We start from the raw sequence: 25,025 nt of genomic DNA, 5'->3' as shown, positions 1-25,025 counted from the left end.
TTATGTTTTGGGTATTCCAGTTTTCTAGGTTAATAACCACTTATTAGTGAGTGCATACCATGATTCACCTTTTGAGTTTGGGTTACCTCACTTAGTATGATGTTCTCTAGCTCCATCCATTTGCCTAAGAATTTCATGAATTCATTGTTTCTAATGGCTGAATAGTACTCCATTGTGTAGATATACCACATTTTTTGTATCCACTCTTCTGTTGAGGGATACCTGGGTTCTTTCCAGCATCTGGCAATTATAAATAGAGCTGCTATGAACATAGTAGAGCATGTATCCTTATTACATGTTGGGGAATCCTCTGGGTATATGCCCAGGAGTGGTATAGCAGGATCTTCTGGAAGTGAGGTGCCCAGTTTTCGGAGGAACCGCCAGACTGCTTTCCAGAGTGGTTGTACCAATTTGCAACCCCACCAGCAGTGGAGGAGTGTTCCTCTTTCTCCGCACCCTCTTCAACACCTGCTGTCTCCTGAATTTTTAATCTTAGCCATTCTGACTGGTGTAAGATGAAATCTTAGGGTTGTTTTGATTTGCATTTCCCTAATGACTAATGAAGTTGAGCATTTTTTAAGATGCTTCTCCGCCATCCGAAGTTCTTCAGGTGAGAATTCTTTGTTTAACTCTGTACCCCATTTTTTAATAGGGTTGTTCGGTTTTCTGGAGTCTAACTTCTTGAGTTCTTTATATATATTGGATATTAGCCCTCTATCTGATGTAGGATTGGTGAAGATCTTTTCCCAATTTGTTGGTTGCCGATCTGTCCTCTTGATGGTGTCCTTTGCCTTACAGAAACTCTGTAACCTTATGAGGTCCCATTTGTCAATTCTTGCTCTTAGAGCATACGCTATTGGTGTTCTGTTCAGAAACTTTCTCCCTGTACCGATGTCCTCAAGGGTCTTCCCCAGTTTCTTTTCTATTAGCTTCAGAGTGTCTGGCTTTATGTGGAGGTACTTGATCCATTTGGATTTGAGCTTAGTACAAGGAGACAAGGATGGGTCAATTCGCATTCTTCTGCATGCTGACCTCCAGTTGAACCAGCATCATTTGTTGAAAAGGCTATCTTTTTTCCATTGGATGTTTTCAGCCTCTTTGTCGAGGATCAAGTGACCATAGGTGTGTGGGTTCATTTCTGGATCTTCAATCCTGTCCCATTGATCCTCCTGCCTGTCACTGTACCAAAACCATGCAGTTTTTAACACTATTTTTCTAAGGAACCACCAGGTTGATTTCTAGAGTAGTTGTACAAGTTTGAAATCCCACCAGCAATGGAGGAGTATTCTTTCTCCACATCCTCTCCAGCATGTGCAGTTGCTTGAGTTTTTGATCTTGGCCATTCTGCTGGTATAAGGTAGAAAGAATCTCAGGGTCATTTTGTTTTGCATTTTCCTGATGACTACGTATGTTGAACATTTAAGTGCTGTTTGGCTATTTGAGATCTCTCAGTTAAGAATTCTCTGTTTAGGAGGGGCCCTTGGTCCTGAGAGAAGGCTCAGTGCCCCAGTATGCCAGGACAAGGAAGCAGGAGTGGATGGGTTAGTCATCAGGGGAAGAAGAGATGGGATAGGGGCCTTTGGGAGGGGAAACCAGGAAAGGGGATAACATTTGAAATGTAATAAAGAAAATATCTAATAAAAAACAAAACCATAAAAAAATTCTCTGTTTAGCTCTGTACCCCATTTTTAATTGGGTTATTTGGTTTTTGCAGCCTAGCTTCTTGAATCCTTTATATATTTTAGATACTAGCCCTCAGTCAGATTCAGGGTTAGGGAAGATCGTTTCTCAACCTGCAGGCTGCTGTTTTTGTCCTATTCATAACATCCATTACCTTGTAGAAGAAGCTTTTCAGTTTCAAGAGGTGTTGTTTACCAATTGTTGATCTCAGAGTCTGAACTATTGCTGTTCTGCTCAGCAAGTTTCCTCCTGTGCCAATGTGTTCAAGACTATTTCCTACTTTGTCTTCTGTTAGAGTCAGTGCATCCAGTTTTATGTTGAGGTCCTTGATCTACTTAGCTTTGCACAGGATGATAAGCATGGGTCAATTTGCATTCTTCTATATTCATATCACCAGTTATTTTTAATTGACTTGTTAATGTGGTAGATTCTTCTAATCTGCCACCCTTCTTTGCATGAAGAGAGTTTAGCTCGTGTCTGGGGTTTGGGATCTGTTGAGTTCCTTTAGGCTTAGAATTTGGAGCTCTTATTTAAAACCATATAAACCCACAACCATATTCCCTACCACAGTAGCAAGTCCCTAATGAAATCTTCTCCCATGGGGACAGAGCTCTCTGTTTCATTCAGAGTTGTTAATATAATGTGTCACTTTCCAAAATACCTCTTAGGACAGCAACATAATGTGCATTATGCATTAGTTGGACTAACTGAGACTCTTCAATGTACTAAATGTTATATCTGTACTATCATGTTTTTATTTTCATAAGGGACTCCTTGAATCTATTCTTATTCACTTCCATAAATCAAAATGTATACTTAATGTTCCATAAATGCTCCTAGCCTTTGGAGAAAATCACATCATTTATAAGAAGCTAACTTTGTTTATTGTCACACATTACTATACACTTTGAAAAAACAACTCAAGATCTTTCCCTCTCAATTTGTATTCCAGCTTTAACTTCATATGAATTTATTATTGAGATGTTATAAGATTTTAACACTTATTTGAGCTGGGTCTACTATGATCTTAATTTTGAAATAACTAATTTGGAACACTTCAAAAACCGATAAATTTTTAAAATCAAATCAGTTCGCTAATCAAAAGAAAATATTTTTGTTAAAATGTTTATTATATAAATAATTATAGACTGTTTTTTAATTTTATCTCTAGAGAGCTATCATTCAAGTTTTACTGATTTTACTATACATTCATTTGATATCTCGCATGCCTATAGACATACTAGTATTAGTAGACAATATATATGTGTGTGTGTATATACATATATATATGTGTGTGTGTGTGTGTGTGTGTGTATGTTCCAAAAGCTCTCTTAGATTTTTATTTAGGGTCATGGGTCAAATGAGTAGATCAAGGTAAAGAAATTGGATATTTGATAAACCAATTTTTTTCATAACTAAGATATGATCTCTGATCTGTGTAATGCTAAGACTATGTGTCTTCTGACCTCTATTCTGGAAGTGAGACAATTATGCAGAAGAAAGATAAGACTACCATTATCCCTTGAAAACTCTGAAAACACTTGTACCCATTAGGTAGTACTGGAGTATGGTTTATAAGCAACATCTATTTTACTGGTTTTCTTTCATGTACTGCAATCTTTAGGGACATTAAAAATGAATGACTAACACAGATTTGGGTACATCATGATGATCATCATCATGTCTTATATTATCACTCTAAATTTTTAATTGGTCTGTGATTGTCTGGAAGGCTTTTCCACTATAGTACCCTAATCTCCAAAATGCTACTAAGAGGCTTTGAAAAGCTGGGTTACAATGTAGCTTACATGTGGTTACAATATACAGTGAAGAAAGGAATAGAATCTAGTTAAAGACTTAGGATGTCAACAAAAGAATTTAACATCTTCTGACACTTGTAGAAGGTCTGTATTGGCATAACAAGATAAGGATTTGATCTCCAATCTAGTACAACACCTATTTGTGCTGGTAACCCTTGAAGTGCCTCCTTAAATCCCTCTGTGGGATTCATTGCTGACTGTCCCACCCCAGGAGAAGCTGTGTCATCTCTGGTAAGGCCCTTCTGTTGAGCATTGAAACACAGAGTGTACTGTGGTGTTTTCTGTCTTCTAGAAAAAAAGAGTGCTGTAAAGTGCAAACAACTCCAAGATCTTTGCCTTCAGAGAAGTGTGATTTTAATACAGAATTTTGGTATGCAGACCTCAGTGGAAGGCTCAGCTTATGTCTTATGCTATTTAAGTACTGGCTGATGAAGGGGACATTAATTGACAGTTAGTGACAACTCTAAGGGTGTTTGTTATTCAGCATTTCAGCTAACTGAACATTAACTAGGAAGAAATGTCTGACCCAGAAAGCCATTTGTTATTAAATAGGAAAAGAAGTTAAAATGTTCTAAATTGCTTTGTTATAAATCAGATGAGAATTTTCTTTTAAAGGGAGAAGGAACAAGGGGAGAGACAGAGACAGAGACAGAGAACAAGAAAGAGTTGCTTAACTGTGGAGTCAATCATCCCGCGCTCTGCCTGATATCTGAGATCAAATGGTGATGTCTGTGGGTAGAAGAAGTGTATTTCCAAATGACTTAGGCTTTGTTCTCCCCACCCTCACCATTTTTATGTTTTCTCACATTACAGAAATTAAAAGCATTTTCCTAGCCCATTGAGAGAATGTCATTCTTGAAACTTAAAAAAAAATGTTTGTATGTGCATCTGTGTCTCTCTATGTGTGTGTGGCATTCGGCTTAATAGGCTTGGAGTCATTATAAAACCAAAAATGTGGCTGAGAATAATGGGATTTCTTCTCCTATTTGGAAGGAGTGAACTATATAGTTCAGGATACATAGTTCTCAGATTACCGCTTGCTGTGCTCTGCATGTGTGTCTCTAGAATTTCACTTAGCACAGCTGCTTTTGTCATGATGGATACTGAGGACTGGACTTCAGCATGCAATTGGTGAGGCAAGACTGTGACGTAGCTCCTCTGCTTTCATTATATGATCTTTTCCTTTTTCACTTCTCTACCATCTTCCCATTTCCCTTTTAGTACAGAAGTAAGAAATGCCCTGAACAGGTGCTTGGAGTCTTGGCAATTAAACACATGAATGTTGTCTGCCCAGAGAAAAACCTACTCTTTCCTCAAACCTTCTCCTTCATGTATGTTATCTTATGTAGGGGATGGAAATGGATCATTTTGTAGCTGAGAAGTTAAAACCAAAGTCAAAAACATTTACAACCATAAGTCTAATTGATATAAGACACCTAGACCCTGGATCTTGGCTTTGACAATGTCTATGACAAGGATGACTACTAATAATAAACAGATACCCCTGGAATTCCATGATCAGCTTGATACTTCTCCCCTGGATTTATTATTCTCTCTCTCTCTCTCTCTCTCTCTCTCTCTCTCTCTCTCTCTCTCTCTCTCTCTCTCTCTCTCTCCTCTCTCCTCTCTCTCTCTCCCTTTCTCCTCCCTTCTGCCCTTCTCTCCCCCTTCTCCCTCTCTCTTTCTGTACTAGTAAGGTCTCCTGTCCCCAGGCTGTGTAACTGGGAATATACTTGAAGTTCTAATTCTCCTATTCCTACCTCTGGGATCAGTTGCTACAGTTACTAGCATAAACCATGATCCCCAATCTGGCCTTATGTTGTGCACCCATGCTACCAACTAAGCTATATCTCCCACTCCTTTTTTCTCTCTTGACTGGATGAAATCTTTGCAATGTTTGCAAATGCTTCTCCCATGGGGCTGGAGATTCACAAATTTTGTTTTGACTTGCAAATACTGAAGAAAACAATCCACTTGTTTGGAGATCTCTTTTGAAATGCTGTTAGAGTTCTAGCTTTATTTTTGCATGCCTCCCTCCAACACACACACACACACACACACACACACACACACACACGTACACACATGCACACACACACTCACACACACACAGTCTAAGATTGGATTTTAGAAGTCTCTTTGGCCCCTTTAAAAAGGAAATAGATCCCAGTATCCATCAGGACTGAAGGAGAAATGCTGCACATATTTGAAGGCAAGAGCATATGATCTCAAAAGAGTCCGCCGATCTAGTTGTATTTGTAGATACTTTGTGTTGTGTTATCTTTAAAACAAAACAAAACAGGTAAAGCTCAAATGAGCACAGCATGGTCCAGATGGTGCTTTAAGCTGCCTGAGTTTCTTTTATGTAACTTTCTTTCTGTAGAGCATTCCAGCTGGGAATCTATCGGGCCTTCGAAACTAACTTCATCCCTTTTATGTTTTTGTTATTCTTTTGTATACATTTCACACACTACACATATCACACACACACACACACACACACACACACACACACACACTCTTGCACAAATCTGAGCATGGCCATGCCAAGTGCCTGTCATTGAATCTCATCCAGCAGGGCCAAACATAATTTTACAGGGCTTTATTAACTACCTCTCAGGCTCCACAGTTTATTCATCTGAAAGATAAAAAACCCTGCAGGATGAATTTTAGAATGGAAGGTAAGAAATGCTACCCATGGCTGCGCATTATTTGCAATTCTTTCACCTCTCACAGGTGCTTTACTTAAGAGGAAGTGGAAGCTGGTGTTTCATTTATCTCTGAAGTGTTCACACTGAAGTCTTCATTCAACTGAGCATCTCCGGCAGGGAAAGTTTGCTTGGCAGGAGAGTTGTCTTAAACACCTAGAACAAGCATTCCTCCAAAGATTAAACAAGTTCCTGTTGGCATATGCATAGCAGCGCACTTTTCTGGCATGCTATTAAAGAACATGGAATTGGGATTGCACCTTTTTTCTTTCTCCTCTCTTCTGTCCTTTTCATAGACAAATGATGTAGGGTAGATGGAGAAGTAGAAGGAGAGGTTTATTGAGAGATGATGGATTGATTGATGACTGATGATAATCAAGCATGTGGCAGTGGCAATTCTTTTTAAGAGACAAAACAATCCAGTTATGCTATATGAATAGGCTTGTGTTTTAACCCTAGGTGTGGGATGTGGGGTTGCTTCAGTTTGTCCACAGATGTTAACTATGATTATCTCGTGCTCTAGGGGGCCTGTGATTTTAGCCAGCTGCAGATAGTTTAATTCTGGGGCCTCTGGAGAGGGTATAAGTGAGAGAGTCCTGAGTAGGTCCGTGGTAACTGATGCTGTCCCCTGCTACTACCTACATCTAAACACCTGCCACTGTTGAGTTTGCTGGACTGCTGATATTATCACAGTGAAGACTGGACTTCCCCCAAGAAACATAATCAGCAGGAAATAGTCTATTTTGTTGGCTGAAAGAGCTCTAAACCCCCTTTCCCACTAACCTTCTTTTTCTTCTACTAGTGTTGGAGGATTGGAAGGGATTTGGGTGGAATAAGGTTTGGAAGGGAGGTAGAGATAGAAGAACCAAATAAAATAGTAAAACATAAATAAATAAATAAATAAATAAATAAATAAATAAATAAATAAATAAATAAGGCAATAGGCATTTAGATAGATGGTGGGTAGATAATATTTTTCATCTCACTACACAATATCTACATTTGTACACTGTTGCAGTCAAATATTACTCTCCTCTGATTCTCTCATTTTACTTTTCTCTTTCTCAGCATGAGTTGGCAGCATTCACCTGAACTATCTGCTCCTACCCCTCTCTGATCATATTCTATTGTCCAGGCAAAGCCATAAACTTCAGACTACCATCTCCACGAGTTCTTTCTGACCATCCATGAGAATGGGGTGAAGTTATTTTACAGCATACACCTTTCTTTAATTGGTATTACTCTTTAAACATGTTTATTCCAGATGTTTATCCATCTAATTACAAACATCTTCATGCCTTTTGACTTTGCCTAGTTTGTACTTTTTAGCTCAGAAGAGGATTGCTGAATGTGTGAACAGGGAGTCACTGGCACAGTGGGGAAGCACTTTACAAACACAAAGCAGAATTATTTTCCATGCAAAAGGATTTGTTCCCTGATATGTGGAATGTGCCACCTTGTTCTTTTTGGTTGTTGTTTTGTTTTGTTGTTTTTGTTTTTGTTTTTTTGAGAGAGGGTCTCATGTCCCTCTGCTCAAATCCATCAAAATAGGATTAAAACACTTTAATATTTCTTAGTGAGCCAATGCTTCATAAACCTCAAGGGCCCCCTACTTCCAGGCACTCTGCTTACATTACCACAGAACTCACCTCTGTCCCCACTATGGGCACATGGAGGAATGAAATTCGTGTGGAGTCAGAGTCCATCCCCAGCCCTGTAGTGATTATCTGCTCTGGTTGGTCAGTTCTCCAGCTGCACTGGTTATTAAATGTTTTATATTAGCCCCGATACTGTAATTATAACCTGCATACCACTCATATAAGATGGTTAATTCTATGGGCATTTTATAGACTATGTGTGCCCTTCATGAGAGGAGAGAGAAGAAATTTGTGTTATAAATAAGTACCGGAAATCTTTAAGCACTTTTTTTCAATTTAGTTGCAAAAGGTAATGAAGTTGAGCCCACAGTTAACATAAAACTATAGCTGTTTTATGTTATATAAACTATTCTATGATGTAAATAGTTATACTTTTTTTCATAAAGAGGAATTAGGGAATTGGATTTCATTTGGACCTATGTGTGCTAAACAACTAGAGACTTATGAAAACTCTTGCATGTACGAGCAATTACTGCCTTTGCCTATAAGATGTTGCTTATGTGAGATATTAAGAGTCCAAGACAATGTGTTCTGGGTATTCAACCTTCAAAGGTATTTAAAATCTAAGGTATATTATTCTACATTTAAAGGTGTACTGAGGCTGCCTTGTGTGATAATGTGTGCCCAGCAACTAACACTGTTTAACTACTCTCCTTTTGCTTGCATTAATGTGTGCACTGAAGAGGAGTAAGGGATGATAAACTGGGTGAAGTACACAACCTTCAAGTAAGATTTATCTAGGAGAGAACAGTCTAGTGCATTAATGTGAATATTCAAAGATAGATGTTTATCTTAATGGACTCTGAGGTACTTACAAACAGTGTAATTGCCTAAGTCATTTTACAGGGCATTAATCCAGAGTGATTACACTTTCTCTTACTTGCCTTTATGTAAAGAATTCTGCCTAAGAGTTTAAGTAAAGCAGGGCAATGATAGCTAAGGAACCAAAAGTTCCTCTGGGCTCTGTACAGCCCGGTCTGTGGAGAAAGTAATAGCAATCTCCTGCTCCCCTCCATCCTGATCTCACTGGGGCAGTTATTGAAGTTCTCACAAAAAAGTAAAATAAAGTAAAAATGTAAAAAATATAAAAAAGAAAAAGAAAAGGAAAGAAAGAATGAAAAAAAGAAAGAAAAGAAAAGAAAAATCTGAATCCAGTTTTTTTTTTTTTTGAATGAACTCTGAGTTACTTTAGGCTTTTATCCCATTAAATAAGGATTTGACCTCCTGGTATATGGTTATAGGACTTCAGAAAAAGTCATTTATGAGATTTTTCTAGACCACTGAGACATTTTTGACCTTGAGAGCAAACATAACCTTCTAAAAATTTTTTTTCTCTTCAAGCATTATTTTATTTTAAAGAATTATTTATTTTTACTTTATAATTACTAATATATGTATATATCTGGGTATGGGGATGTGCACATGAAAGCAGGTACCAAGAGAATTCAGAAGAGAGAGTCAGATCCTCTGAAATTGGTGTTAGAGGTGTTTGTTTGAAGGCTGTCATAAGTACTGGGAGCCCAGGGAGAGTCTTCTTCAAGATCAGTGCATTCTCATAACTGCTAAGCCATCTCTCCATCCTCTTTGTTTTATTTTAACTAATCCAGTAACACTACTATTTAAAAAGGGAGAATGCTTGGGTGCTGAGGCAGGAGGGTGTAGGTAGTTGGGAGCAGCCTTATAGAAGCAGGGAGTATGGGGGAGGGGATAAGGGGTTAAACTGGGAAGGAGGATAACATTCAAAATGTAAATAAATAAAATAACTAATAAAATGATGCTAACTTTTCTTTGTGGGGGTACTAAGTGATAATTTTAAACATGTGCATCTTTTGGAATGATTGAATCAGACTAACTGAGAATTTTTACTTCAAATATTTATTGTTCTCTTGGGTAAAGAGTGCTTAAAAATCTATTCTTTCAAGGATTTTTGAAATATACATTCTTGGTTATAGTCACCAAGCAGTGTTATTGCTTGTTGGAAGCTTTTCCACTGCCACACTGATTTCTTTCTTTCCTGCTAGCTTTCCTTCTTGCTTTCTTGCTTTCTTTTTTCCCTTACACAAATCTTCCCATGACCCTCTCTCGAAGCTTTTACCATCTGTGACCTTCCTCTATTCTATGAGATTGTGTGCCATTTATCTTTTTGTGCCTGGCATATTTCATTTTCTGTAATCCTGCATAGGCACAACCATGATGTCACAAATGAGAAGTTTTTCTGCTTTGTAAAGTGTAGATAATTGTCCATTGTGCATGCAGAACACATGGCTTGAATCCATTCACCCACTGATAGGAAATCCATGCTCTTAGCAGGAGTTTGTGAAGATTTTTCTTACCATGACATCTTGAAAGGTGATGTTACCAGAAGTGATAATTACTCAACAAGGTTGAAAAACACGTCACCTCTCCCATCTATAAAATTTTGAACTTAAATATGGCTTCTGGATCATCAGATTTTTACTTACAGACACGTTCATTTTCTAAATGCATACTATATATTTGACATTTTGGGTGCACAGAGACCCTGTTAAGACACTTTAGTTGACTTCAAACCAATAAAGAATAGCATTATAATATTTACTATATCTTATAGAACAGTTATTTCTTCATTCTGTGGATTTCCCTTCTAACCTACACAGTAGTAGCAGGAGTCATTGTCTCAGATTTACAAGCTAGAAATCTAGGAACAGTGTCTGTTGGTACACTGGGAATTCTCCAGGAATATCAAGTAGAGTCTGTGTTTTTTTACTCTAAACATATGTTCCTTTGATGTCATAGTTGTCTCTAGACAAATTCCTGATCCTTTCTCAAATAACAATCAAGCAGAGAAAAATATTACCACTCAAAATGGAAGAAATTCTTTATAAATTACATTCTAAGATAATACTGAGTTTCTTTTCTGAAGGAAATACTGTATTTGAAGTTTTAAAAAGTTACATTTAAAAAAAAACAAGACCGTTAAAAGGAATATACAGGATTTCAGTAGGTACATTGGATGAGGAACATAGAGACCAAAACATGAAATCAGGAATGCAATTTAATTGGCCATGGAAATGAAATGATTATTGACTGAATAGTATGTAGAAAATGGAGCCATATATAAGCATCTATGGAAAATATGGTAGAAGATAATGCAACTAGTTACTGAAGCCCAAAGCTAGAGAATTCTGATTTCTAAAACTGTTTTGCTCTTCTTGGTTTTAGGTTTGGATTTTATTTGGTCATCAATGAAGATAGAGAGGACTATAGAGACCAGAAGTGAGTTAGAGCAGTGTTTTGCATTCTATGAGTCAAGACCTCCTTGGGGATTGAATGACTTTTTTGCAGGAGTCCCCTAAAACCATCAGAAAACACAGCTATTGACATTATGATTCATAACAATAGCAGAATTACAGTTATGAGGTAAAAAAAAAATAGTTCTATGGTTAGAGAGCTCACTGCAACATGGGGAATTGTATTAAAGGGTCATAATATTAGGAAGATTGAGAACCACTGGCTTAGAGTCTCAAACCTCATTCAGAGAAGCAAACAGAGTAGGAGAAAAAGAGAGAGAGAGAAAGAGAGAGAGAGAGAGAGAGAGAGAGAGAGAGAGAGAGAGAGAGAGATGGATATAGAGACAGACAGAGATAGAGAGACAGTGAGATAGTCACACAGCAGGGCATTTTAGAGATGGACTTTCAGGGCTAAGGGCCTAGATATCTAATTGTGAGCAAGAGGGTTTGAAGATGACCTTAAGGCTTGAGCACCTCCCTGAGAGTACAGAGACCACAGATAAAACAAAGAATGGAGAGAATGATCAGTTCAGTCTAAAATATGTCAATTGAAGCAGCTTAAAAGATACTTAATCAAACTTACTTTGCCTTACTCAGAATAAACAACCAAAAACATAATGTTTTCCTCTGCTCTATCTGGTCCAAAGGATCTTTCCAAACTCCTTTGGACCAGAGAGCTGGCACGTTGCTGAGCACGGCAATCACGGTGGCACTTTCTTCATCAGGCTTATCTCCAAGTCCCAATCCTGGGAATTATTAAAATGTCTCCTGGTGACTGATGAGCACCAGAGGCAGAGCCCAGTCATGCAGGGCTTGGCATCCCCTCTGCTCCCCATTGTTCTCTGTTGCTCATACAGCTGCCTTCAACTAGTAGTCACAGAAAACACGACCTGAGATGACTGCCAAGAGGACCCATTTTCTTCTTTAGTGAGACCTTGGAGAATCTCCAGAGCAGAAATCACTTGATGAATCTCAAGTTGCATTATGGTGGCTAATACCAGAGTCAGCATCTTGGTTCTTTTATTGCGATCTCCCACACGCTTACCACTTTATGGTCACCCCACGGTGGTTGTTGCTCTAGATCGTCCATCTAAATGCAAGGTGAAAAGGGAAGCAGATGGAGTATCCGATTCCTTCCCTTATTTATTTCTTGAAGGGAAGGGATATACCTAGCTAGCTGATTGGCTTATCTCTCTTGCCTTTTCTATATCACATGGCCACTTCTAGTTGCAAAACAAACTTGCTTATGTTGTATACATTACAGGAAGGAGGAAGAAAATAATGGATATTAAAGACAATGCCTGTATTGCTAACTTTCTGTCATATATTGAAGGTTAGGTCCATGCTGTCTCAGACCCAACTTCTTTCTCATTTATTAAATGCCCATCTTCTAATATGGTACATTGCTGAATGTATAACTTCCTGTAGTAGGAAGGGTCTAAAAAGCCCTCTTTGGTCTCAGGAGATGAGCAATTCTGACTCCCCTGAACTACTTTAGGAGTGTAATAGCATTTTGCAGTATGTTAGAGCACTGAGTCCCTCAAAAATATTCTGGAAAAGGGAAAAAAACTATATACTGGGGTGGGGGAATCTACTCTACTGTAAAAATAGAACAGGATCAGGGTGAATTCTTCAGCAATGAATGCTCAGGGAAAAGCTTCTTAAATTATGAATGTCTCTGCTTGTGTTTATTGCCCAGTAATCCTGTTTTATTGATTTCTGTTTACTTCCAATCACCTAGCGTGAGAGACTGGGCTGCTTAGAAATCTTTATCCCTGAAAGATGGTCATTAAAGCTACTGTGCTGTATTCAGTTGTTTATTTTTGCTCAAAGTGATTAAATCAATATATATATATACAAACAAAACACATTTGTTCTCCTGTCTAGAAGATGAGGGAAAAATACAGAGAAACCGAATAAAGGTGCACATATTTAAGGGGGGCAGCAGATGACACATTGATTTCTTTTGAAGAGGCAGAATATAAATTAAAATATTTCTTGACACCATTTCTGATGATAACAATGACTCTCCAGGGTGGATTTTCACTTCCCAAGAAGATGGTATGTATGTATGGAAAGGTCACTCGCTCACTGCCCCCCCTTCCCACTCAACCAATTCTCAGAGTTCTCAGAAGGAAGTTTTTTTTTCTCAGTGCCTGTGTTAGCAAAGATCCTTTTCTCACTTAACAATGAGTGCCCATTATTATTTGACCACCAATCTATGAGTAAAGACATTTTTCAGGAAATTATCTGATTATTATTTGATTTAAGTGGTTGTTAAAGACTGAGTTTCTCAGAATTAGGAAGCAGTAGGAGTTCTAGGAGTCTTGCCCTAAACAGACATTCTCTGAAATAGTATTACTGAAGCAGGGAATGAGAGGAATTGGGCTACTACAATGGAGGAAGACACTGTTTCCTCCAAAGTAACTTAGAATTAAGCTAGTAAAGATTTGAAGCACAAGGGATCCAGCTAATGGGTCACAGGGTATTAATCATAATTTGAGATTCCGAAAACCATATCACATTCTGTTCAAAAACCATTTTTGCAGAACTGTTCTCTGAGGTATCTTCATGCTTGGTGGAAACAAACAGACAACAAAAGCAAGGATCTTTGTTCAAAACCCAGGAGAAAAAGTGTTGTTAAATCACTAGAATGTAAGGTTTCTTTGGAGTCTTTCTTCTGTAGACCTATCACGATGGTTCTATTTGCTAGTTAATCCTACTTAGGGTAAGACGTAATACTGGAGGCTGACCCTATTAGGACTTGCAAGTGAAAGGCAAAACTCTGTAACACAGCTACCTTCCTAGATCTGCTTAGTAATATTTTAAGGAAACAAAAATGAAAATTATTAAGTCATCGGCACAGATATCACCATTTTATATGATGTAATATGTGTTTTAAAAGCCAATTTAAGAGCATTCATTTCAAATGTAGCATCGTAGAAGGCACCCAGTAACTTAATGCATAACTTATAGATCATATTCACTTAGGGACCAGAGGGTAGAATCACTCTCCTAAACTAGCTTTCCAGTTTTTATTCCACTTTTTAGTCAAAGATACCCTAGGAGCAGTGTCCCTTCAGCTCATTGAAAAGTAAGGAAAGACTCAAAAGGCAAAGGTCTCTGGGTTGCCCTAACTTTTCTTTTTGTTCTAAGCCACTGAATTCAGTGTGTTCAACTAGTGAACAACTGGAAGAAAGGCAGGCATAAGGCTGCTTGGTAGGGGACACATGTTGTAGGATTCTGAATGAGGGAAGTGCAAAGGTCTGAAGGGACTGAAACAAAGACTTACCCCCTGCCAAGCTTGTCTAGAAGGCAGTACCAACCTCCCAGGGAGAGATGTTGGAAGATTTCATAGTGCTCTTGTGGTACTTTGACTGACAATGGTTCATATTGACCTATATATTTGAGTGTTTGTCCCCAGTTGGTAGACTGTTTGGGAAGGATTAGGAGGTGTGACCACGTTGGATGAGGTGTGCTCTTGGGAGGTAGGCTTTGAGCTTTTAAAAGCCCAAGTCATTTTCAGCTAATATTCATTCGCTCTCCCTGTCTCCCTTTTTCCCTCCCTCCCCCTCCCTCTCAGTTGTTATCTCAACATCTAAGCTTTTAGATACTGCTTCAGATTCATGCCTCCCTTCCTGACATCATGTTCCTTTCCATGATGATTATAGATTCTACTACCCTCTGAAACTGTGAAACTCCAACTAAATGCTTTATTTTATAAGTTGTCTTGGTTACGGTGTTTCTTCCCAGCAATACAAAGGTAATCAAGAGAGCTGTCACACTTGCCATGTCAACAGAATTCTGTGTTCATGAACTGTTTGGAAGATTTCCTATAGAAGGGATGGCAAGGGACAAGGAAGGGTATACATGCTGCACTTGCATGTGTTGCTTTTGCTTATATATGTGCTCTCTTAACCCACTGAGTTCTACTTACAAAACCCAAATAGTTAAGTATGTCCAGGCAAAAGAATATCAAACGTCAAGGACATTATGAGCACAGAAGCCTTATTTCTGTCACGATACCTACTGTATTCTCAAAACCCACTTTGACAAAAGATATTTTTTTGTTGTTGTTTATGAGCTATGTTGGGGAAAACTCTTAGCCTCATTCTCCCTCATAAAAGAGATATGAATAGTTTCCCATTCTGTATAGAAATTATGTTATATTTGCTTGGTATGAAGTATGGGTGGATGATCACATGTATGCATGCCCATGCCTGTATACATGCGTATATGCATATATGTGCAGATGTATACAAAAATATATACAGAAACAAGTGAAAACCAGAGGTCAGTGTTGTTTATCTTCCTCAATTTCTTCCTACTTTATTGTTTTTTACAGACATTCTTGCTTATTGAGTCTTAAAATGTACCTTTTGAGATAGACTGTCTGTTCTTCAAGTCTCAGGGACTCGTTATTTGAAACAACAGTGTTAGGTTGTATGAGGCCCTACTATACTGGATTTCTCATGTGAGTTTGGGGAAAAAAACTCATAGAAGTAATTGAACTCATAGAAGTTGGAAACTCATAGAGCAAATGCTTTACTAGAGGAGCTATATCCTCAGCTTGTTTGTGTTGGTGTTGTGAATTGATTTGAATTTGTGTTTATGAAGACTTTGTTATACTATAGACCTGGAATCAGGAAGCCATTCCTGGAGAGTAAGTGTGCCTATCTGGGTTCAGGGATTTCTTATTGAACAGTACTTGAAGATGTTCCTTAACTTACAGTTCAGTCTGTCAATAGTATTAATGGGCTTGACTCTCTAGTCTTTATTTGTGGGTGCTTTGTACTATCTTCCAGACACAGTAACTTTAAAGCAACTCTAGAGATTCATTCTCAGAGCAAAAATGAACTTCTTAGCAGTTCTAATCTCTCTAGTTTCATGTCATGTGCTTTGGTTGACTCTCATAATCTGCCCCAGAGTTCTGATCCAGTCATTGACTGCAGAACACCTGTCGTTTCCTCAGTACCTTATCAAGTCCTGTTTCAAGTGTATAAACTCTACTTGAATGGGCAGTATTGTGTGTCTGGTTTTATGTGGAGGTCCTTGATCCACTTGGACTTGAGCTTAGTACAAAGAGATAAGAATAGATTAATTTGCATTCTTCTGCATGCTGACCTCCAGTTGAACCAGCACCATTTGTTGAAAAGGCTATCTTTTTTTCCACTGGATGATTGTAGCTCCGTTGTCAAAGATCAAGTGACCGTAGGTGTATGGGTTCATTTCTGGGTCTTCAATTCTATTCCGTTTATCTACCTGCCTGTCACTGTACCAATACCATGCAGTTTTTAACACTATTGCTCTGTAGTACTGCTTGAGGTTGGGGATACTGATTCCCCCAGTTCTTTTACTGTTGAGAATAGTTTTAGCTATCCTGGGTTTTTTGTTATTCCAGATGAATTTGAGAATTGCTCTTTCTAACTCTCTGAAGAATTGAGTTGGGATTTTGATGGGGATTGCATTGATTCTATATATTGCTTTTGGCAAGATGGCCATTTTTACTATATTAATCCTGCCAGTCCAAGAGCATGGAAGATGCCACACCTTCATCTGGCTTTGTTTGTTTTCATTAGTTTGTTTATTTAGTACATATTTTTTTCTTTTACCTTCTTTGAAATGACTAAGTAGAAACATTCTTATAAATGATAAAAAAAAAGACTCACCTTTCAATTTTATTCTTTGGATTATGTATTTAATTCATTGCAGTTTGTTGGTGTGGATAATGTTTCTGAACCACACAGTAATTTATAGGCTATATTAGTATGCTTTCTTTTGTGCATTTGTATAATATCTTCTTGTACCCACAGTTTCTTTAGTTTCTCTTTTGCTGGGTGTGAACCTCAGCCATGCCCATTTTCTCTAAGGCACCTAATCCCTTTTCCTTTCTAAAAAATCTTATCTGATAGATGTTCATGAGTATCACATGGTCCTTCCAATAAGAATGGCCTGCTATGCATGAACTAAGTATTTCGCTATTTTTAATTCCTAGTCATTTTACTTTTATTTAACCCCATTCCTTTTGCTCATTTCACATATCTCAGTTCATCAGGAGATCAAAAACTAAGTTCAGTACTACAGTTTGTGGTCCTTTGGAGCCACCTTATATGTATTCAGTTACTGAGAAGGAGCGGCAATGTCCTTGTAGCAAGAACTGGCTTTATTCTCCTCATTACACCATATGTCTCCACTATGTTCATCTTCTGAAGTCCTCTAAGCCATTATTTCACCAAATAAGAAGAAGATGTCTTTTTGGATTTTGATGTCAGGCTCCAAGACAGAGAGTGAAGAGAAAGAACACCTCTTATAGGGAAGTATAATTCCATAGGTTATATTTTCATAGAACCCTTCTTCTCTACTAACCTGTAGTATCAAAAGTTCATGAACCTATACATGCTATCAACATTTTCCCCCAAATCATTAGTACTATCCATGATAGGAATTTGTGTGCATGGAATTAAAGCACACACTAACTGGTAACCATATCCATACTTCCAGGCACAATAACATCTGTGTCCTTGGTAATTCTCCACTATGAATGGAGCCTCAATTTTAGTAATATTGGCATAAAGTCCACTTGCAAAGGAAATTCTGTCTTTAAAATGAGAGAAGAAAGGAAGGGAATCAAAGCATATAAATATTTGGAGAATCAACTAAATTTTGGCATCTCTCATTATGGTTAGATACTAAATATTCAAAAAATTGTGATGACAAGAGAAAATTAACAATGGACATACCTCCAATTTTCTCAGAATAGAGATTCTCAAGGGTAGGGAAAATAATCATCAAATGTGGAACTTTATGTTTACATAATCACTAGGACCCCATCTAGATTCTTGGTGATGGTATAGAATGGGTAGGAATTATTTCATTTTATTGTTTTTTTTTTTCTGTCTCCTAAATAATATGTAATTTCTCCATGCCAAGAAATAAATTGAAGGGATTTGGAGGGATTTGCTTATCAGTGCAATACCACAGAGCATTACATTCCTCCTGCTTTGGGGAGGGTACATTGAAGTTTGGTTAATCTTCTGTGGTTCAATACCCCTCCTCCCTGTCAGGCTGCCTCGGACAACAGATAAATTAATCTGCTTTGCACCTACTCTTTTGTACTTCTTCTCTGCCCTATTCTCTTGATCTACCCTTCCTTTTTAAACAGATGGAAGAGAAACCTTGAAAGTAGAGAAAAAGAGAACAAAACCAAGCCCTGCTTTATACCATCTCTGAAGACCTTGATCATAACACGAAAGACCCCAATCTTTAGCACAATATATAGCTCAGCTTGGCTTGACTTTTCTGCCATTAATTAAATCTGGAATCTGTAAAGGGATTTCTACAAAGGCTAATTCATTAGCAGGAGTTATTATAAGTCATGTTATTCCTTATCCCTCTCTACTGTGTACATTATAGAAAAGAAAATTGAAGGTGGGCAGATTTCTGAGGGAAGCACAATTTTCTCGGATCCCTGTATAGTCTGCTCTTTTGAGTAACAAGAAATAAATATTTATTGCAATAGGTATTCTATGTGAATTGCAAAGTTATAACAAAGTTCTCACTGGGTTGCCAACCACCCATGGAGTTTATTTTTCCTATCTCACAATCAACAGTTTGTAAACCCCATAAAGGCAAAGATTGAGCCTGGCGGATGCCCAGCACAGTATTTGATTGCCATATCATATCATGAGCAATTAATACATATTTGAGGTGGAGATGAATGATTAAGTAAATGCAAATGTAAACAAAAATACATATCTAGATCACATGTGTTTTGAACTGGGGTCAATGAGTGAAGAGTCTCGTTTAGAGTAAAAGCAGTGTCTTTAAGCCAGGAATGGCCCACTTATTCCTATGCCACATGAATGTGAACCAGGATACACATTCTAAATATGTCTTTCATGGCAATTCATTACCATTCGTGGGCAAAGAGAAGAGAGGAAAAAAAAAACCCAGCATGGCAAAGAGTGAAAATTCACAATACTTTGCTACAATCCAGACAGTTGGGCACATAAGAGAAAGAAACAATGGTCACTAAAGATCGCCTCTCCACTAGACTGTAATATTATCTCTTTGGCTTCATCATTTATGCTTTCCTCATGCTATGCTCCTGGTCTCTGAGTACAGCAAGCTAAAATTATTTATGTTTCATTTTGTCATACAATGCCAGCCTCCTCTATTAAGATGAAAACACAGAGCATGCTCACCCTGAATATAAGGAGAGACTAGGTGATGCATTCATTCATCTTGGTGCCTTCTGACCTTGTTTCTATATTGGGATTGACGTCACTGAAATGATGGGACTAGAGAAGTAATAAACTAACAATTCCTAACTTCCCAAGCTTCGTTATTTTAAATATCTATGATATAATGTAAAAAAAAAAAATTCAGGAATGTGTGTATGCTGATATTGATCAAAGATAAAAGTAAGTGATGGCAAAAATTTAGTGAATAAATGTTACTCTCTGAACTTAAAGTATTCACACTTTTATAATATCACTTGAGGTCATAGACTAGCCTATACTCACTAGACTGTTGGTAACTGAAAAGTAACTCTGATGTCAATTATTTAAATACAAAATGAATGGTCTTAAGTCAGATTCATTGGCCTCTACTGCCAGCCATGAGACACTTCAATCTCCACCTCCTACTCTTGGAATAGAAAAATAAAGGGAAAATACTTAAGCCAAAAGCATTTGAAAGGATTTAATTCTGTTTAGCATGGAGCAGCTACTGAGATATATGGCTGTTTTCTGTGGGACTTTGGGATATTTATGGGCTTTTCTTCTTTCCCCTTTCACTGGAAGAATGGAGATCATCATTCACGAGTGTGTTATTTATAATTTCATAAAGCTGCCCTGTGGTAGGGCTTATTTTATCCTACACTTAATCTCAGTCAAATAATCAGACTTCCAAGGAGCTAGGAGGAGAAAAGTGGCTGAGCCCTAAATAATTAGCCTAGTGCAGGTCTAAGATAAAGAAAGGGCTAAAGGTTAGAATTTGAAGTCACAAAAGATATCTGGGCAGTCAGGAGAGAGGGAATGGTGACAAAGACATGCATTGTTCTGATTATAACGTTAAACATTTCTCAGTATAACACATACACAATGGCAATGGGCAGCGGTGGAAATATGTGCCTATGCTAAGATAGGCTTTGCAGAATAAATAATTAGGTGATTACAGAAACAATAACTCACAGAAGGAAAATGAGAAGTCAGGTTTGTGGAACTGGGAGAATTGGAAGGTAAACACATCTATAAATTTACCTGGGCAGAGTTTTGAGCTTTCTTCAATCCCAATTTCATTCTAAGGTAACTTTAATAAGCACCAGTAGAAAAAAACTGTAAGTGCAATAAAAAATTCTACCAGGAAAGGAATAAAGAAGGTACTTGGCATAGACATATTTTTAAAGCTATTATAATACATATCTTTAGTTTTATAAGACCTAGTACAGAAGTGAACAATTCCAACATATGGATTAAACATATGAAATATATTTTAAAATAGAATAATAGGAATTATTATTTTGATATAGAACATTATTATTTGATATAGAACATTTAATGTACACCAGCAGTGCCGTGGCTGTCAAGGGACCACGTTCCAAAATCATGTGTGCCGGCTTCCAAAGGACTGTGATGGGTGACCCTGATGGGGTGCATGGAGGGGAAGAAGGAGAGGCCTCCGATGGGGCAGCGTATTAAACCCAGGCTAGTTAGCTGAGGTTTCTGAGGTAAAACTTGACATTCAAGTTGCTGTCATTTTCTCATTCCAAACCCTCTTTTCTTCTCCTGCTACCTACAGATGTGTAACCAAATAGAGCTGTTCCATACTTTTGACCCTTAACAAATAATGTTTATTTCCACCTGAAATGCCCTTGTCCTTCTCCACCCTGCAATCCTGGGTTTGTGTTGCTTCATTCTTGTCTGTCCCTCAGGGCTTCTTTTCTACTTCTGCTGTCTAGATGTACCTATCTCCTGCTGCTTGCTCCCTTGGTGATGCAAGCTAACTGTAGTCACTGCACTCAGCTTACCATGTTGAGTCTTCCTGCTGACATGGCTGGCTCATCCGAGCTTGATATTATCGTATATGATATATATAGAACTGCGAAGTCTACCATGATCAAAACTAAGTTGTATGTAATGGGTGTTTTATGTTTCTTTGAGTATCACAAACAATATTGGAATTTAACACACAGAGACAGGTTACGAACCCATTCTGCTTAGCCATTGGAAAGTAGTGCAGTCAATGGTGATTGTAGTCATTGCTTTTCTGTTGCTGTGATAAAATTTCACAACCAAATCAACTTAAGGAGCAAAGTGTTACTCTTGGCTTACAGTTGCAGAAGGTAAGAGTGCATAAAGGCCAGAAAATCATGGCACGGTAGCAATAGTTGTCAGCAAAGTCAGCTTCTCTTGTGGCCTCTTTCCCTGACTTGAGGAGGCCCTTCTCTATTCTGCATTTCACTATAAACCCCTACCTCTCTATGTATGTGCCTCAAATTCCTCTTTATAGAGAGACACGAACCCTACTGCATTTAGGTCTACCCTAATGACTCCATTAAACCTGACCTAGCTCATTAAAGCCCAATATGAAGTCCTGTCCAGAGGTATTGTGGGTCATCATTAAACCTATGATATCTATTTTGTTTGCATGCTAGCCTTTGAAAGGTGAGCCATCTCTTCAGCCCTTAACCTATAATATCTATATGACAGGTTATAGAAAGAGCTATTATGTTCCACAAGCAAAGTGGTAATTTATCTTGTAAATCATCACTTGGTTTCTTAATAGCTGTGTGTTCCTCAGCAAGTCAGCTAACCTCTCTGTCTTCTAGTCTTTTTAAATATAACACCCCTGTCTCAATGGATGGTTTGAGAAGTAATATCTAATAAGAATCATAGCAATCATAGCAATTGACTTACAATACTTGTTCAAAAGACAAAGAAGGCATTTATTTAACACCCTTTCTTCTTGGACATGGATTCAGGCTTCAATAGGTTGGACTAATAAAGCAGCAACTTGGTTAATGTTACTGACATGAAGAAAAGGAATGGGTATTTGTTAAAATGCAATCTACTTGGTATTTCTATATATGACAAAAAATGTGTTTGGGGTTTAGTGGGTAAAAATCATTTATTCCTTTATTATTTTTTCAGTAGTATTTGCTGCACTTGAAGTTTGTGTTATGCATATGACTCTCACCTGATATGTGACAAGGCTCATTTTACATCTAATGCCTATGATTCTGTGTTTTCCTCTAACAAATTCCACAGCACTGGGAAGTTTCTGCAAGATTAAAATCTAAACAGATTTAAGTTGAACTTGTGTTGGTTGTGCTGAGAATTTGTTCTTCTCTCCTCTGTTAGAGTCTTACCCATGTCCAGGAGCTGTTGTGCGGTATCACTCTGCTGGTCCGCATTACTAATTCAGCTAATTGCAGCAATTATGAGAAGGAATCGCTGCAAGCAAGTGAAGCTATTACGCTGTACTGGATGAATAGCATTCCGCAGTGTTCATTAATTATACTGCCTATACATTCACAGCCCCCAACAGTGCACAGAAGACCATGTGCCATATGCACTGAATCCCTCTGAAAGCACAGCGCCTGTAGTGCTGCCAGGGCTCTTCCGATGCTCGTTCTTTGCAACCCCTTTCCTTCTGATTCCTCGTCCAGAAATCAGAGTGGACAGCACAGTATGATTTTTCTCAAGTGGAAAAGGCTTAAGTCTCTGCAGCCAGTTTGATGGTTTCAGCTTTACAGGAGATCCATACAGACTATCTTGACCAGAGAAGAGAAATGTCAGTAATAATGGGAGGGGGCAGTTAAAAAGATTTAATGTTTTTGTGTATCAGTGTCCTTATCTTCCTCTGTTTTCTCTCTTCCCTCTGCTCCTCCCCATTCTGTTAACATCAATAGCCAACATCAGATGATCTTGTTTCATCTGCTGAATGTTCAAGTGATGATGAAGACTTTGTCGAATGTGAACCAAGTACAGGTAGGTCAGGTCAGTCTTCTTTTGCTTGCTTCTTTTTTTATTTGCACAAACCCCAATACATACATATATGTAATTATACATGTGATTTCTATATATTATAGTATGTTAATGTATGTGTATTTCCTATATCTATATATGTATTTACATACATATATAAATATTAATTTAATCAGCAAAAGCATCAAATCCCATGGAAAGAATAATTAAAGTTTAGGGAAATTTAAGTCTCTGATACTAAAAAAAAATACACAAAATGCACCCCAACTTTACACAGTGGGGTGTCCAGATTGTATACTGGAATCACTGCTGCAAATGTTCTGTTGCCAATGGCAACTATGAGATTGACAGGAGCCAGGAGCAGGCAAAGCCTCCATTCAAATGAGAATTTTTTGTTTTAAGTCATAAACCTATCATGGAGGGAAAAAGATTGGTAGTTATTGCATGAGTCTCAAGACTTGCTCTGATCACAAATGGCATAAATAAGTAACCCAAATTATTTTCCATGGGATTTCAACAGCAGTTAACATGGCGTTATAATTATACTAATTTTGTTCATTATATGTCTAGCGAACTTGTGAAGCAATATAGTATAAGGAATACAAAATTAGTAGCAAACCACACCATGTCAACTGCTGTGATGCTTCAAAATGTATCAACTGCTGAAGCTAAGCTGACTTTGGCATTGGAAATCACAGTGTGCTCCCCATTTGGACCCAGATACATTTTGATATTTCCTGGTATTTCTTTATAGCAAGCTATATATGATATAATGTCCAGTAGGTAACTGCCATCCCCAATCCTCTCCTTCAACTTTCCCAAGTTGTCTGTTTTTAGATTTTACTCTAAGTTAAACATTTATATGTATATAATAGAGAACAGATATCATCGAATTTCTGTGTATGTTTTAAAAAAGTAAAAAACCTCATCTTATTTCTACAAAGGCTGAAAGAAATAGACAAAATTTCCACCTTATACTTTGGGTTACTTTATATTTTTTTCAAGCTATTTTTTTAAAAAGCAAGCCATTGTATGTTTTCTCTTTGTAATTGTAGAGAAAATTATACTTCATTAAAAATATCAATAATTTAAAACATCTTTTCACCTGAAAATGATTTAGAACAGTTCAGATTTTGGTGAATGCTGACTGCTTAGTTTCTTGCAAGTGGCTCTGGATTCAGGAAGTTCTGTGGGCTTCTGACATTAGTGTCTTGAATACTTATAATTTGACCTCATCATACTAGAAGGTGACTTGTTCCTTGAGGAACATAGCTCAGTGGAAGGAAGGTTAATATGACCTTGTTCACCTGATATCTTCAAGTGATTGGGAATATACTTGGGCACAACTTTTTGTTTAAAATGTGAGTGCTTATTTCATTTGCTTACTATATCTTTCTGAACACTTGGGCATGACAGCATACATCACTATGCTCTGGTACCATCCTTCCTAGTATTTCTCATAACTGGTTGTCATGGCAGTGAGCCTTGCTACACAACCCAATTCTCCAATCTAATGCAATTCCACAAATTTGTTTGAGCACACCTGTGTCCTTTTCTGGTATGTTAGGCACAACAAAGCTAATATATGTATAGAATACATCTAATGACAGTGTTTTCTGGTGGCTAGTTTAAGATACCTAGACTTTAATTAGAATTGATTGCCTTTGCTCACTCTGGTTTTTTCCATTTCTTAGCAATGATATCTATAAACAGAGAATACTTATTAAATTACTCCATTAAAACTCTAACTTGAAAGGGATTTTTATGTTTCCAGTTTGACATGACATATAAACAATTGTTTCCACCACCTCAACCCACCCTGGCATTTGGCTGCCATAACTTGGTATAGTTTAGTTATAAAGCATTTTAAAGCTATTTAAATATTTTTAGAGCTTGATTG

At 37.6% G+C, this 25,025-nt stretch overlaps 1 protein-coding gene across 11 annotated transcripts in view; it reads left to right on the top strand.

Moving 5' to 3' along the window:
* Nucleotides 1-25,025, top strand: part of Nrxn3 (neurexin 3) — a 1,578,315-nt gene that overhangs the window by 1,507,985 nt on the left and 45,305 nt on the right. For 7 of the 11 annotated variants that reach the window (XM_052185306.1, XM_052185305.1, XM_052185308.1 and 4 more), the window contains one exon: nucleotides 23,050-23,128. In XM_052185306.1, coding sequence (XP_052041266.1) covers nucleotides 23,050-23,128 — 79 coding nt within the window. Of the gene's footprint in view, nucleotides 1-23,049; nucleotides 23,138-25,025 lie in introns of all 11 variants that reach the window. The other 4 variants (XM_052185307.1, XM_052185316.1, XM_052185313.1 and 1 more) reach the window with 1 other exon arrangement.

Source organism: Apodemus sylvaticus, chromosome 6 (assembly GCF_947179515.1).
Source record: "Apodemus sylvaticus chromosome 6, mApoSyl1.1, whole genome shotgun sequence".
Taxonomy (NCBI): Eukaryota; Metazoa; Chordata; class Mammalia; order Rodentia; family Muridae; genus Apodemus; species Apodemus sylvaticus.
Note: the sequence above shows the minus strand (reverse complement) of the source record. Positions and strands in the feature narration are given on the sequence as shown.